Source organism: Myripristis murdjan, chromosome 8 (genome assembly GCF_902150065.1).
Source record: "Myripristis murdjan chromosome 8, fMyrMur1.1, whole genome shotgun sequence".
In the NCBI taxonomy this organism is placed as follows: domain Eukaryota; kingdom Metazoa; phylum Chordata; class Actinopteri; order Holocentriformes; family Holocentridae; genus Myripristis; species Myripristis murdjan.
Genome location: NC_043987.1, coordinates 19,474,551 through 19,490,878, shown reverse-complemented (window position 1 = coordinate 19,490,878; position 16,328 = coordinate 19,474,551). Strand labels below are relative to the sequence as shown.

The window sequence follows — 16,328 nt, the reverse complement described above, 5'->3', positions numbered from 1 at the left end:
GAAGGTGTTAAATATATAATGTACTTAGCAGGTGACTGGGACTCCCCTTGAAAGCATACTCTAAAAGCAGCCAGTCGGGTATCGTGAACAACACAATGCTTTTTAGTATATATTTTCAGGATAATTTAAGGAAAATACCACTTTTCTACATCAACCATAGTATATACAACATACTCAGCTGGAGCAGAACCTCAGATAGTCATTCATATACATAAAAACATACAGTTTGTATAGTTTGCAATTAAATATGTCTCCAAAGTTCTGTAGAGTTACAATGTCACATAAACAAACTACAACCATACATAACAGGAGATAAGAAGGGTGCAAGTTCACTTTAAAACATGGCAAATACTCATGACAACAAATAACGTGGCTCATCAGTGTTGTTCCATCCATGTTACAAGCTTCTATTAGAGAGCACCATATCTCTAATACCAAATCTGATGAAAATATTTTGTTTCTGTTACAGTCATCTCAGCACTTTTCAACAACATTCTGTGGTCTGAGGAAATGTACAAACAGCTATTTACAAACTATATTGATAATTGAGTAATTGATAATTCAATAATCCTCTTCCTCCTCCTAGAGGTACCTCTACCCTCACTCATCTAGATGACTCTCCTACCCAAGTTGGTGGTGAAGGGGAGCAAGCATGATGACTATGATGAGGCAAGTTAAACACAGTGAGGTTTACTGGGGGAACCAGCAGATACCAAAACAAACAGGACCTCTGGAGCTGACCAGTCCCATTTCCAGCCAGGGAACGTCCTATCTACATCCTTTGGATCTCAAATAGGCGGACATCAGTATCATACCAGATAGGAGGGTCCACGTTGCTGGAAAAACAAAACAAGATGTTACTGTGAATTAATCGGGCAAAGATTACAATATACACAATGCTCAGCTTTCTCATGCCTGACTCACCGTAAGTAGACCACACCCCACATGTAGGTGCGGAACCACATGGCAGTGCCTGCATTGGCCTGATACTTTCTGATGAGGATGGGGTGAGGAACTGGCAGCAGGCCCACTAGCGTGCCATGCTGGAGAAACTTCAGGATCTCCGACTCATCTGTCAAGCCCCTGGAGTGAAATTAGATATGTGAGAGGGACAGCTTCAATATTTAAAGAGAAGTTATACATCCTTCAGTCTGTGTGTTCAGTAACCCATCAAAGACGCCTCAGCCAATAAATCCTCATAACTGTGGACCAAGAAGAAGAAGTGTTTACATACTTATCAATGCAGATCTTCTCCACTTGGGGCACTAGCACTTGCAGCAGACGCATGATAGTCTGAAGGGGGAGTTTACATTTCCAGGAGAGAACCTAGGGTAAAAAAGCAGATGTGGTCATTTCCCTATTTGGTAAAACTTCCCAATTTGATCGAAAATTGATGGAGATATTGAAGGCAACAGTAGTTACTGACCCAATCTGGAGTTGGGGACCAGTAGGATGTTGAAGATGCACTTGACAAACGCCTTCTCTCCATTTCAGCCTCAGTGTAGAAAACATCCTGATACCGTGCAAAAATGGATTTATCTACATGCATATCCACAAACACAAACAAATCATGTGTAAGGACATGCACACACTTACTTCATTGTCTCTGCCTGAATTTGACTCTGTGTCACTAGTTCCAGCAATGGCACTTTGGTCTGAGTGGGGTGTGTGAGGGGCGTCTGTCTTTGGAACTGACACCATAGTCCCATCCTCTGATACCTGGGACTTCTCTGTCAGTTTATCAATACCTGTGGAAAACCACAATCCACACATTCATAAGTAGAACCATGATGCGGGCAAAATCCAACATATCCTTAAAAATCTACTTAAAAACACATGTGTACCTGGCATTGCAACCAGACTGGCCTTCAGTGTACCAGGCTCTGCAGGCACAGCGGGGTGGGAGCCCTCCATGGAGACAGTCTCCTGAGAGCTGGTACGGGAAATGACGTCTGGTGACTTCCTCTTCCTCTGTAAAGCCTTTTGGATGGAGGCCGGATCAGAAGGCAGGTTGGCCAGCTGGTGGAACACATTACGTTTACGAATGATGGCGTATACCAGGTTGCAATTTCCTGCAGAAGAGCAAATAATAAAATTAAAATTAATTTAGATCTCTTAAGAAAAAGTTGCAAGTATGCAAAAAAGTCCATCAAAATGCTTTTATGTGTAAATAAATAAAATTAACTGTATCAATCATACTCCAAGACAAGTAAAATATAGACACAGAAACGTAATGTATTCTACAAGATGACAGTACTTTGGAGCACGAGAAGGTAATCAGTCTTGTGAAAAAAATGTGTTGTCTTCCTCTCACCATCAAACTGGTACTGGATAATATTGTTAAAAGCCTCAAGCAGAAAGAATACAAGGTGGTGGTTCTGGGCTGCAGAGAAGAGGAACCAGTTGGTGGAGAAAGCCTCCAGTAGGTGGAGCAGTTTATTAGCTGCAACCATGGACAGGCTCTTCAGGTAGGGAGACACTGAAGCAGAAATAGAGGCAATGTTGAAAAAATAATTGTATATTCAGGGGACAGAAAATGTAAAAGGCCATTTTTGAAAAACAAAAATGTAAAAGGTATTTTATTCTCTTGAAAAACAAAAACAGAGTATGTATTGTTTTGAGGACGCTAATAATGATTTAAACACTTGGTGTGCATTGCTCAACAAATGGAGTCAAAATCATTCACCATTCACAACAATGGTGAGTAGACAGTCAAACAGAGGCTGCAGACGCTGGTGCCCACTGGTGATAATTTTGTGGAACACCTACAAAACAAACAGGCAGCCTTATGTAAGCATTAATTTTTATTACTGTGCAAACACCAGTAACACTTGCATTCAACATGATGCAAATGTAGAAGGCGTCTTACCACTATTAGAAGGTCAGCATGGGTCCCTGTGAACACTGGGATGTCCATAGGTACATGGATGGAGTAGGGCTTGTTCAAACGTACGCCAAAGTTTCTCTCTCCACTCAGCAGGAGTAAGATGAACACGCCGATGTGCATGAGTCCAACACGGGCTGCAACCAGAAAATAAATAAATGAATAAATAAATAAAAGAATAAAAATGTGCAATGGAGGCTTGTACGGTGGAGTCTTCCTCAGGAAAAGGCACCTGACAACAGAGTACTCACACTGGTCAGCCCTGGCATCATTCAGGTAGAAGAGTATAGGCACCAGAATGTCCAGCACATCACTACTCTTCAGGACAAAAAACAGGAACTTCTGCCATGAGAGGACAAAGGAATTTGTAATAAATTCAGAAAGCACTGCGGCCTTTCAGCGCCATGTAAGTCAAAGGAAACTGTTTCTCTAAATATTCCCCTTGACGAGTGTTGCCAAACCTTATTGAAGTCGCAGAGCTTCCAGAAGAGCACTAGCAGCTCTTGGTGGAACTGGATCTTCTTGGTGGAGTTGGGTAGGTAGGTCTGAGTCAGGGGGTTGGTCAGCAGACGAGCTAGGCCCTTCAATACAAAGTCGTAGTCCTGCAGGTGGGGTGAAACAAAAACATCAGTGGACAGGATCTCGGCAGGGTAGATCTGTATTTATTTTATGGACAAGATGAGAGGCGTACCTCTTCTCTGTGAATTCTCGACAAATAATTCACAAACAGGTTCTCAGGGCCTGTTGGCTGTGTGGAGAGATAAAGGAGATTTGGTTGAGTGAAATTAAAACACATCATATCCCATACCCCATTTTACAGACAACCCAGATGTAAAGCACTGCAGCCGTCTACCGTCTTACCTCCTGCTCCTCCATGCTGGATGGAGAGGCAGAGCGATGGGCGAGCCCTCCCTCGTGCTCCAGTGCGACAATAAGGATCTGTACTGCCTGCTCCACCAGCTGCTCCCGGTAGTCAGCAAACAGCAGGTGGTTATATGGGATGCCATAGCCCACTGGATCATAGGCGCACACCACATTGAGCAGAGAGGTGAACAGAGGCAGGGCATGCCTGGGGACAAAGACGTGTAGGCCATGTTAGAGACACACATGCATCTGGTGTAGCATTTATCCGCTGAGTCTGTCATCAGATTTCTATCCATGTATTTTCATATGAATTAGAATATACTCGATTAAAGACGCCAAAGGGAAATGTCAAGTTTGGATACAATTTCCAAAGAAGTTTATGTATATTTTATAAACAGTTATTTTCACAATAGCAATGAAATGCTATTTATTATTTCAACTCAGCAAACTGATACACACCTAATATCACACAAAATTGTCTGTCTCTCCAAAATTTTGCTTAAAATTATCTTGACAGTTGGATCAACATGCAGCATCAGTATGTGTTTGTTCATGCACGTGTCTCTGTCCTTGTTTGTGAATTTGCCTCTTACCTATTTTCTGTGGAGCAGAAGAAAGTCACCCAAGGGTTAAGTACATTGTTGTCTGATGAAGGGGGCAGGTACATAGCCTCAGAGAAGCAGGTTAGTAACAATCTCAGCAACTCTGTCCTGATATGGATCAAGAAAGTAAACCGTAAAAAAGCATGTCAGTCAAAAGTCAAGATGAGAGAGGAAAGAATCTTTGGAACACAGACAATGCCAAGCACAAAGGCACATAGCATCCTGACTCACCTGTTCAGGTCATGGATGTAGTTTAGAGGGGGGGACTGTGCGAAGCCCACTCCTGCCTCCCAGATGTACTCACAGCTGTCTATAGACTGCATATCCTCCACTGAGTCCTGGATGGGGCATCAAAGACATCCATTCAAGTTTCTCAAAAATAAATAAAAAATTTTCATATGGTAGCTAGTGGTTTTCGCCCTCTCTGAAGGTCTAAATGATGCTGCAAATCTTTGACTATACTTTCTCTCAAACACACTCAGGATCTGTACATGATGTGATATGAGATATCTAATGACAGTCAATTATATATATATATATTGTGTGTGTGTGTGTGTGTGTGTGTGTGTGTGTGTGTGTGTGTGTGTGTGTGTGTGTGTGTAAGAATATAGATAAACTCAAAAGTAGAAATACTGATCACATACTCTTAAAATAGATGTGAGGATTTTTAATTAGCAGTAGTAGTAGTAGTAGATTTTACTAAATCCTTCATCAGGCTATTTGTTTTCTGCAGGCACTGAAACTGGACTAACCTGGTTAAGTGTTAAACAAAACACATTACTCATTAAAGATCCACATATGTCTTATAATATATTAATGTTTAAAAGTGATAAAGCAACGTGAATGTGAAAGCCAGGGAATCTTGTGTGGATAGATGTCACAAAAAGAAGTTGTAGTTCAGGAAAATGAGTGTGCAAGATGACATGCATGAGTACAATGTGACACTTTCAAAGGATATTGGTCTTTTGTCCAGCTGTATATATGTAAAATGCACTGCTACAACACACAAAAGGTAGCCTGTTTAGTGATGCAAGATGAAATAGTAAAAATAATTTCACAATGATGCCTAGTTTTTCCAGAATAGTCAACATGAGGATAGAGTCATTGTAAGCTGCAACATTTGACTGTCACACAACATTCCATTCCTGCTAATGAGTGACAAGGAACATTTCCTGGTATATCACCTCTGAGGATCTCTCTACAATCTGTCTTTAGACAAACTTGGGTGACAGGTTTGTTTGGGCAATTTTTACACCAGGAAGAAGGAAACTCCTTAACCTTTACTCACTGAATCGCGGTGAAAGTGGAGAACTGTGAAGGCCTGTTAAACTTTGTTCCAACCATTATCATATCATGTCAAAGCTTATTACTTCTGCTGCGTGACGATGAAATGACAAACTTGATGACATTGTGTGTGGACTGAGAGGTCAGCGGGCACTCACAGGGCCTCTCTTGTGGCTGTGCACGGTGAAGTCTGGGCAGAAGAGCAGGTCAGCAATAGCCAGCAGCAGCGATTCAGCCAGCGGACGAGCTCCGTCATCATCATCCATCTCATCTGTCTGGGAAGGAGACAGGAAGAACGCACACATGAATAGCCCTGGGTCAAAATATACAACGTTACTCTTGCCCAATCAGAGGGAAAAAGGTGTCTGAATTGCGCAAGAGTGTTCATGGCTCTGACAGTTTGTCTGAGCAACAGCTGAAATCACCTTGTCATGTTACATTTGCATCTCATCTTCCACTACAAGTACAAAAAAAAAAACATACATGTGAACTCTACCCTGCTGCTGGAATGAGGAAAACCATTACCAATATGACTAAGGGGCTTGTCTTCATCAGAAAAAGAGGCTTACAGCGCCAAAGGATTCATTGTAGCACTGGATTTAAGAGGCACCACAAACACATGCTGACACATGAGTAATGCATTTTGTGACTGTTGTATCATTGAGTTTAATAATGAACAAATGCACCTTGTGTTTCCTGTAACATCACACAAATGGTGGTGACATTGCCTGGTCAGGAATGGTAAGAGTGATTAACAGGCTTGCCATGATACTTACAATATTGTTGTTTCTAAAGAACTACACAACTAACCTACATGGTGTCACTGTTTTCATGTTTTAACTTCATTTAAGGATTTAGTTGCTCCTCTGTGGGTTAAGAAATTTGTATAAATGTTTAGGTTTAGGAAACCTGTTGAAAACGACTTAGATAAAGTGAAAAGAATAAGTAATCAATCTAAAAACTAGACTAGTTTTTACTTGTTAAGAAGCTGACTTTCTGGAAATGGTTTTCACCCACTGCCAGCGATAGGCTTCCTTTACTCTGCCCACTCACCCCGGCCCGTCCAGCACCAGGCACAGTGGACCAGAAGAATCCCCTCCAGTCCTGGTCCTCAAAGATGTAGGGCAGGATGCGGGTCAGAATGTGGGTGCAGTTGAGCACCACCTGCTTCTCCCTCTCCGTGGGACAGCCGGACTCTGCCCCCTGCACCAGCTTCTCCACCGCCTGAGGGACAGAGAAATGTGGCCAGGAGGTACAGGAGAGTGAGTGTGTGTGGCACTGAAGCATGCACTCTACCATCTGTGACTCTACCAGACTGTAGGGGCAGAAACGCACACACACACACACACAAACACACACACACACACACACACACACACAAACACACACACAAACACACACACACACGCACTACATTAATGATCAAGATTATCGCTTTTCATTTTGTCAGGAGAAGGATTTCTAATAGGAGGGGCGCCATTTTATCACAATTTAATGATTAAGTCAGGTTCTTATAGTTGATTTGGTGCCTAAAAGTAGACACCAAATCAGTTTAGCCAAATCTCTGTAGGTTTAACCAAATCTCTGCAGATTAATGAAGCACCGCTCTGTAAACATGGTTAACACCAAAACAGATCTCTGAGTTTGTCCCTAGTCGGTCCATTAAAAAAGACTGTACTGCTCGTTGCTACATCAAATTTCTAAGTATTGGTGTTTATTGTAGCAGTTGCATAAAGCCCTCCTCCAGGGCAGTGAAGTGAAGACAAAGCCTGTAGGACAGAGCGAGAGCTTCCTTCTTACTTCCCTGTTTCCTCCAGCAGTGCCATCTATTGGATGTGAATGTTTTTGTCACACAGGTCTCGAGCTAGTACACCCAGTAACAATACACATGTGAGGCATTGTGTAACTCAGCCACTGCCAAGCTTCAAGCGAGCAGTCTAACAAACTACAGAGCGACGCATTAACTATGTCAATCAACTGTCATTAAAATCTGAGCACAACCGATATAATTTACACCAGAAACAGATTGAGTTTCTAAAACAATTCAACTCTGTTCATAGCCAAAAATATTCTGTGAAACTTTATATTAATCTGCATTCTTTCAACAATAACATGCCATGGGGAAAAGCGATCCTCATTTCACCAGACCTTTAACAATGATTTTACTTTTGGACACATTTCATGCCTGAAGATACATACATAACAAAACACACTGATTCAGCTCAGCCTCAGTGGCTCTTGTTAGCTCCTCATTTTCACTTCATTAGGGAGCTTTAAGTTCCCATTATGTCTGTTTTGTTTCTGATAGGCAGCTTCAAAAGGAAACTTGGAGCCAGAGCCAGGAAGGGAAGGGAGGGGAGGGGAAGGGGACTCACTTCTTTCCTACATATAAGAGCAGCAGGCACCGACTCGGTGACAGAAGCCTCTGCAGTTTCTCACAGAAACAAAACATCCTGCATCGTCTCAACATTATTCCTCAACTGTGCTTCCTACCCACATTTTTTTTTTTTTTTTTTTTTTTTACCATTTATTACAGGAGGAATCTTACTTCCCTGCAACCTTAACTAAACAAGACAATATCTCACAGACACAAATGCCAACATGTGTGTACCTTATAGCAGAGGGTGGCTAAATTTGAGGGGGACTCTTCTCGAACGGCTCTAATCTCTGCAGCTGGCACCAGTGCAAAAACATCCTGGATGGTGGTGCTGGTGTCTGCCCAGAACTGATCCCAGAAAGCATCGTCTGTGGCCTCCACTGGCTGTAGGAAATAATGATTACATGATACAATTCCCATATTCCACAATGCTTACCAGGGCCAAATGGTGTGTTTTGTGTGACAATATAGAGTGATTTTGCAAGGCAAGTTTAAACAGGCAATCACTGTCCTTTTTCCATCCTCATAAGGATATATGTTTGTCTTGCATCATGGAACATTCATGTAAAGAGAGCAATGTAAACACAAGCTCTATGGCTGAAACATGATCTGGCGCACTGATCTCGGCACAGTCCACCTGCCGCATCTGGAAACGTGGTCATTTTCTGTACCGACGTCATCAGCATTGATTTAGCTACGCCATCCTTAGTGTTTATATTTCCATTAAAACCAAAGGTAAACAGCCGGGAAAGGCTTATGATAAACATGATCATGGTGCACTGACTGATATTGCACTTACTTTATACGCAAAAATAACATTATTAGCATTTACTTGATAACAAACAGCTTTCTTTTGGCCACCAGATCTTGTGCGTTATCTCATCTCCTCGGTGATGCTTTCGCAGCTGATATATCTGAGGCGCTGATCGCCACTGTCTCTCTATGCAATTCTTTATTCTGCTATACAGAAATAAAAACAGCCTACCTGTGTTTTGGTTGTCAGCTGTATCACCGCTTTCCTGAAATTCAGCTTAGAGTCGGTGCTGCCCATTTCTCTTATTTCCCTTTATTATAATGGGACCGCTGCTGCTATGTGGATCCCGGTTAATCTCACCTCCTTCCTTTGCTTGAGTCATTGGCGGAGGCGTTTTTTTTATACTATTGGTTGGTTGGACAGCGCACTTCCGGGTTCTGAAGATGCCAGCCATAGAGAGACGGTCTTTTTTTAGATAAAAATGCCTTAATATAATAATTTATTCAACATAGTGCATTTTCGGAACATGTCTGGCTGTATATTTTTTTAATTGTCCATTCTTAACTACTGTTATCTATCCAAAGAAGGTGGCAAACCACCCGGGCGATGAGCTGCAGCTTATTGTCCTCAAATAAACTGTTTTATATGCGGCACGGTATTTTCCCTCACAGCAGCAACCACTGCCTTTGGTCGTGCTGTATGAAATACTGTAAGGGAACTCAACTCAGATGAACTATTGTGAACAGCGACATCGTTTGGGGTGACGAATACATGTCAGCCAATGTTATTGTTCAGTGTAGGTGCGCGCATTTGCCAAATAATATTTTTGTGACAGCAGCCGATAGGCATAAGAATATATGGTATGTAGCGACTGGAGAAACCACGCAAATCCAGCAGTTAACAAACAGGCAGCAACAACAGGCCACCACTCCGCTGTCCTGTAGCCCCGTGGCCTCCTGTGCCGCATTAGCGCATGCGCACCCGTGTGTTTTTTGCTTTCTCTTAAATTGGACTGATGCTGGTGGACCTCCCTCCACCTGAAGTGCCTGTTTGGTGGCTGTTGTACTGGGTCAGACACAAGTGGCAAAGAGCTGGTTTAGTTAATAAACATGAGGTGCAAGCATCCACTCACACGCCCCTCTGCACTCCGAGAAGCATGCTTAAAAATGTCCATTGCTCTCGCCTATTTCTAAAGATCAGGAATTATTATATAGCAAGTTTCACGTCGTGCATGTTCTGTCGTTGTTTTGCACATCCTCATGTTGCTGTAGTTCATTATCTCATACGTCAGTAGTGGATGAACTCTCTCGGCCTGGCTGATCGCGGATTACAGCGTCACATGGTAACGTTATTGAAGCGCATGCGCAGTACCATGTAAACACAGCCGCCTCGGTCGGTTGTCACAGAAGACGAGGGGCTGCGCTAAGTTTCACTCTCATTCCGGTGGCACTGCCGACGGTTAGCCGACTGCTATAAAAGCTTTTATATTTTTGTCAGCTAATTTTGGTGAGCTAATATACCGATACTGCTTGTCCGTGTTTGAACGGGACCGGCAACGCTGACTAATAAACCGGAACCCCAGCAAACATTTCGCTAGCAAAGTCAGGCTAGTTAGCTAACTGTGTTGCTTGTTAACGTAAGCTAGCAAGTCAGTTGTGGGACTGATTTTTAGACCACTACCTAAGTCCTAGTCTTCCCGTTTTAATGTCCAACTGTTAACTGTGTGCTGTATTTATGTAGTTAACTTTTATTCAGCGACTTGTTTTAGAAAATGGCTAACAGAACATCATTGACTATTCCGAATATGTAGCTAGGCAACTAGCTAGCTTGCTAACTCAGGAGAACAGGCCGACGACTGGTACAGAAGAAGCCTGTCAAAGCAGCCGACATCGTCAAACACCGGCGGGCCTCCATCTGGTTAGGTTAGATCCACAGTCTGCTCGTCTAGATTGATGCATTTAATGTCGTCTTATGTTGACTGAAAACAGGTGAGACCTTCGGCATCTTGGCACTGCGTTTTATCATAATCTTTTAAGGCTGTGTTTCAAATGCACCACTGTCGTCTTTGTTTCTTACTTGGGCTAGACGCTACAAAATTGTTGATTTTGCTAACATGCAGTTCAGTTGTCTTCATTTAATTTAAGATTCTTGCTGCATACTTGTTTGAGATAAGTTGCTACACTGTTCAGAGGGTTTGGAGTACAATCAGCAAGAGAACAGTGTTATACATTATTTTGGTATGTTAATAGCTTTATGATGTTATGATCTTTATACATTGCTGCAGCTAACTTAATATGAGTGAATGAATATCTGGCCAGCATCTGTGTGTACCTAAACATTGATATTTGATCGGCTGTAACCACAAGTATTATATTTGTTTTCCCTGACAAGATTGTCTTGTTGTCTCGAGTATACTGTGACCCGTAGCTATTTGTTCAGTTACATTTGTGTATATATATTACAATGTGTGTGCATGTGATTTTCCTTTGCCCCACAAAGGAAACGGCAGCGAAGCGGTGGTGATGAGGAGAATGGCCAGCTGGTGCCCCAAGCCAAAAGGCTGAGCAGAGCTCATCCTCTCTCCCCTGAGCCAGGCCGAGATGCCTGGGACTCTGAGGTACAAATGATCATATAATTTCTCTGTATTGGCAGTGACAGTAATAACCATTTGCTCTCTCAACACTGCTTTGTTAATAGCTATATCATGTCACCTTGCAACTGGCCTAACAGTTCCCTGTCCTATTTAAAGTAACAATATTAGAAAACTATTTGATGGCTTGTCTTAAGCTACTGAGAGATATTTGGGGTTTCCATGGACCTTGAAAACCCTTGAAAGTTTTTGGATTTCTGAAAACTTATATGAGGTCTTAAATGTGTAGATGGTGAGTGGGTAGCCTTAAAGTACTCTATTTTTATTCAAATACTCCACCCAAATTTCACCATACTTAAACTCTTTAGACCTCTCTCCATCATATGATCAACAGTTATTATCCTGAAGAAAACCCTGTGAAGGGTAGTTGTGCTGATGTAGCAGGGATTTTATATGATTGATTTCACCATGATTTTCTGAATTGTAAAATAATCACGTTAAAGGATGAAGTCTCTACCCTGTGTAATTTTGATGAGGGTCATATCTTACCCAAACGAGCAAATTTTTGTGAATATTGGAACCCTGACAGGGTATCAGTGTATTTTAAAAGTCTGAAATTCAGACATCTCGATATATGTCTTAAATTCCATTTACATAGGCCTTAAGTACTTTGTGAGACTGGTGGCAGGAGAAATAATAAGAAATAATGTCTAATGTTTTTGTAGTTGTGTTGCAAAAGCTATATTCATAATATTTTTGCTGCACTACCAGGAGATATCTGTATGGTATATCACGTTATACAAGCTGTATGGTCACATGCTGTGTTCACCAATATGAGATTTAACTGTGCATGCATGATTTCAGTCAGCTCCAGTGTCACTTATCCATCTTGCCTCCAAAAGGTAGTTCATTGTAGCTTTGCTTACTAGTTTGAGCTTGTTCATCCTCTAATCAGGAAATGTAAATTAATGGTGCATTCACCTATATAGCTTGTTTGCTTTGTTCCGATTCAGGAATGACGTAATTGTTGCATTTGTCCTTTGGTTTGTTTGTGGTACACGTCAGCATTCAACAGCAGTACCAAGTTGTAAAGAAATACCATGCACAAGCAAACTGTTCCCCCATTGGTTAGAAATCTTACTGGAAGGATTCATCCAGGGCTCTTTTGTTTTCCCACAGAGATATTTATAATGACATTAACATAGTTTATGTCTGCTCTGACCTTTGGAGAAAATTAGCTTTCTGATTTGTGTGTGTGGTTGCAACACAGTATCCTAAAAATGACATTGCACTGCATTTTCATTTATGCTTAGTGAGAAATACATTTTGAATTGCATTCTAAGTGGTATTTAAAAGTCTTATGTTTCTTATTGAAACACACAGATACCCTGCCTGAATACTGACATATTGCTGTCACTGTACTCTGTTAGAAACAATAACTATCTAGACTGTGAACACAGTTTGTGACTGCAGCATTGATGATGTCTCCCATATTCCAGTCATCCAACAGTGAGAGCAGTGGGATCAGCAGTCCTGAGCATGCAGTGGGGAGCTGTAATAGCCAGTGTGCTGTGGACAGCCTCGGAGTCCCCAGCGCTCCTGGCCCCTGCAGTCCCGTCAGCTCAGCTGACTCCTCGGAGTTGACCGGCCCCACAAACCTGGTCTCCTACCACCAGATCAACAGCATCCTTAGGGAGGCCCACTTCCAGAGCCTGCAGAACCGAGGCCAGCTCAGAGACACATGATTACCCCTCAGCAAGCGCAGGACAAAAGCCCTAAAGCATGTCAGAGCATCACATGGTGAATCATGTCACTCAGCTCTTCCCCACACACCTCCAGTTCTCATGATATCTCACAGCTCTGTTTTATCTACTCGTCTGTGGATGGAGACCAGTTCCTCATCTGGTATCTGGAGTTGGTTCATTATTAGAATAAAACAAAGTGATAATTGTTTTTAGCAATAATTACTGTGTGATCATGATCAACTTGAAACATTTTCGTGACTCAGTTGTTTTCTGACCAGTCTGGTTTACCTGCTACTCTAAGAGCCTCATAGTGACTGATTGTTGATGATGAATCCATGTGTTTTGTCATAAATGGTTGTGTGAAAACAGTGCTACATGAGTTGCAGAATTGCAACCAAATACTATTCTTAGGCCGGTCAATATGACTTGTTTAGTCTACTAATAGGTATCTGGTGTTATATTATGCTGAATCTGAACTTTGTACAAGTACATGGATCAGTCTCGGGGAGGATTTGCACTTGGATTATATATTTGCGTTCATATTTTTACAGGGCTCCTTAAACTTTATTGAACATTCTTTTTGTTTTTAAAGCTTGCTTGTATGGAGGGGTCTTTGATGTGACAAATGAGCTTTGTTTGCAATATGGATCAAGCCACTACAATGCTGTATCTACAAGCAAACCTTTCTGCTTGTGCACTACCATGAGGTAGTGGTTGCTGTATGACTGTCCTGTGCACTGAACATCCAGGTATAAGCACTGACCATAGGGCTGTGCATTCCTCCTCCTCCTCCTCCTAAAGTGGGATTGGTTTCACTACTGACTCCTTATCCCAGGAACAAGCTCAGCTCTTCATCATGTCAGACTGCATTTTGTGTGTTATCAAAAATCAAAGCGTTTTAAAGATGTTGTTTATTTTTATGATGATATATTTTTTGTATTGGATTGAACATGACATTTACCTGCCATTGATTTTTTTTTTTTAAATTCGCCTGCATTTCAAAAATAAAAATGGGTGTTTTAAAAAAAATGTGATTTGTATTTTGTCTCGCAAAATTGACAAGCAGGCATACACTTCTCTATTTCAGTGTGATTCGAAATTGAGGATTAGGCTCAAATGTCTGCATTGCACTTGGCCACATAAAGACATCTTGTGAAGCCAATGATTTGTGTTCATATGTAATTTGTGTATTTTAGTGAATATGTAGTTATTGTGTTTGCATTCTAGTTATGTGTACTTTATCGGTTGTGATAAAGGAATACCCCCCCCCCTTTTTTTTTTTTTCTCCAAATGAATACTAATGAATGACTCCCCATGCACTGAGACCATCATTAATGAGATATGACCTGTGTTTCAGGGAGGAGCAGTGAAAGGTTCCTTTAATTAGCACACTACATGTCCTTGTCTTGTCACAGACACAGAGTAACTGATTACATACATTAATGCACCACACGTAACCACGGTTACCTCGCCTGCTACTGTGGGTTCTCATTACTACCCTCCTTTGATTCTCCCACACCACCTCTACTAAGGTAGATATGACAAATGGGTCCATGATAATCCATAGTTATCCTTTTGCACCGTGACAGGATAGTTGTTTCTTCTCCGACGTGCAAGCCTTAATTATTCCAGGAAATTCAGCTACCAATCATACAAGTTAACCTGTGCCTAGAAAGTGAGGCTTTTGTTAAGGCCGTCCCCTAAGGCACCACAGGCCTTTGAATCTCGTCAGCAAACACCACATTCCATTTAGGCACAGACCTTGTGCTGTCAGTAATTAGGCAAACCAACACCAGCTTTGATAAATATTTGCAAGTGGCTAATTTAATTACCAGTGATAGGCATCCAAATGTCTGATCAAGAAAACATGCATACATATTAAAGGAACAGTTCACCCCAGAATGAAAATTCAGTCATTACCTATTCACTCACATGTCAGTTGGAATAACAATAACAACAACAACAACAACAACAACAACAATAATAATAATAATAAACTAAGTTCAAAGGATCACCAAGACAAAATGAGGAATATGTATTTGGACCTCTGCACCCATCTTATAGTTTGCTTACAAAGCATTTTGGATTTCATTAAATCCAAAATAAGATGGAGAAATGATTTGAATTGTATATATTTTGGAGCTATAAAAACATGGTCATGTTACAAAGAAGGGACTAACTATTTTGCATGCACTGAGTTTAAATTTCCGACTCACATGGTCATTAGTAGCTCATATAATGACTGAATTTTCACTAGCAATTCATTTAAACCAGTGACAATGACAAGGACTCAATCTTATGTAAATGGTTATGTAAATTTGCACAGGGTTGAGTTCCATATGAGTTAAGATCAGGGGAAAATGGCTTCCTTTAAAGACATAAATGATTATAGTCTTAGGTGCAGACAAGCCTCAGTTTATACTGGGGAATGCCTGGTCACCACATCACACACATGAGGTCTCATACTGTACACCAGATACATCACAGGATCAGTGATAGGTGACAGGAAGGAATTTGGGAGACATTAGGCTTCTTTTCATCCAGGGTGTGAAGTGATGGTGAGGGGCACAATGTAAACTAAACAGAGTAAAATGCACAGATGGTTGCTCCCACACCATGCTATCAAGCACAATATCTTAAAACACATGCTATTTTGACACTAGCATATGTTCTTAGCACAGATGTTCAAGAACAGAGCAGTAGGTGGCAGCATACTCTGAAAGTTAGCTGAAGGCACACTGTATTTGATAGATTCTAATCTGGATCTCATAAATGCTAGGAAATTATACAACAGGATCAAGAAGTGCAGACTACATTGAAGATATTTATCTTTAATCTGTTTCACACGGACACACACTAACAAATGCACACACACACTCACACACGCACACATGCACGCATGCACACACCGTCCTTTCCATGCAGTGCAAAGATATGAAGGTGGGCGGTGATGAATGGCTCATATCAGTTGAGTAGAGAGGCAGGAGAGAGTTAAATGAACTGTCCTTGTTCTGGGGTCTATGTATGCGCATACATTGTTATATTTTTACCATGGCCAGCAAAAAATCTGGGTTACTCTATGGATCCTTTTCTTTGTGTCCTCTCTGCTAAGATTCCCATCTCTCCAGAAAGGCAAAAGCACAGTGAAGATAACATGATGCCTCAGACAAACTAAGTTTTACATTTATTAGTGTCTAGTTTAGCTTTCAGATTGAAAAATATTGAGCT

The 16,328-nt window shown here is 41.4% G+C and overlaps 2 protein-coding genes across 3 annotated transcripts; one reads left to right on the top strand and one right to left on the bottom strand.

Annotated features, from left to right (window-relative positions):
* Positions 1-81: 81 nt before the first annotated feature.
* Positions 82-9,643, bottom strand: hid1a (HID1 domain containing a). The gene is made up of 19 exons (XM_030057556.1): positions 8,997-9,643; positions 8,246-8,395; positions 6,688-6,858; positions 5,793-5,909; positions 4,582-4,688; positions 4,342-4,458; positions 3,746-3,953; positions 3,576-3,632; positions 3,346-3,486; positions 3,136-3,226; positions 2,870-3,021; positions 2,687-2,765; positions 2,315-2,479; positions 1,845-2,072; positions 1,597-1,748; positions 1,427-1,513; positions 1,235-1,326; positions 925-1,083; positions 82-836 (listed from the first exon to the last, which is right to left on the bottom strand). The coding sequence occupies exons 1-19, from the start codon at positions 9,060-9,062 to the stop codon at positions 773-775; spliced, it is 2,403 nt and encodes an 800-aa protein (XP_029913416.1). The 5' UTR covers positions 9,063-9,643; the 3' UTR covers positions 82-772.
* A 449-nt stretch (positions 9,644-10,092) lies between these two features.
* On the top strand, positions 10,093-13,306 carry LOC115364224 (protein FAM104A). 2 transcript variants are annotated; one of them, XM_030058697.1, is made up of 4 exons: positions 10,093-10,223; positions 10,576-10,753; positions 11,265-11,382; positions 12,855-13,306. In XM_030058697.1, exons 2-4 carry the CDS (start codon positions 10,737-10,739, stop codon positions 13,098-13,100), a joined length of 381 nt encoding a protein of 126 aa, XP_029914557.1. In that variant the 5' UTR covers positions 10,093-10,223; positions 10,576-10,736; the 3' UTR covers positions 13,101-13,306. The 2 variants fall into 2 exon arrangements, with proteins under 2 accessions (XP_029914557.1, XP_029914556.1); XM_030058696.1 differs by having other exon boundaries at positions 10,122-10,271.
* The last annotated feature ends 3,022 nt before the right edge of the window (positions 13,307-16,328 follow it).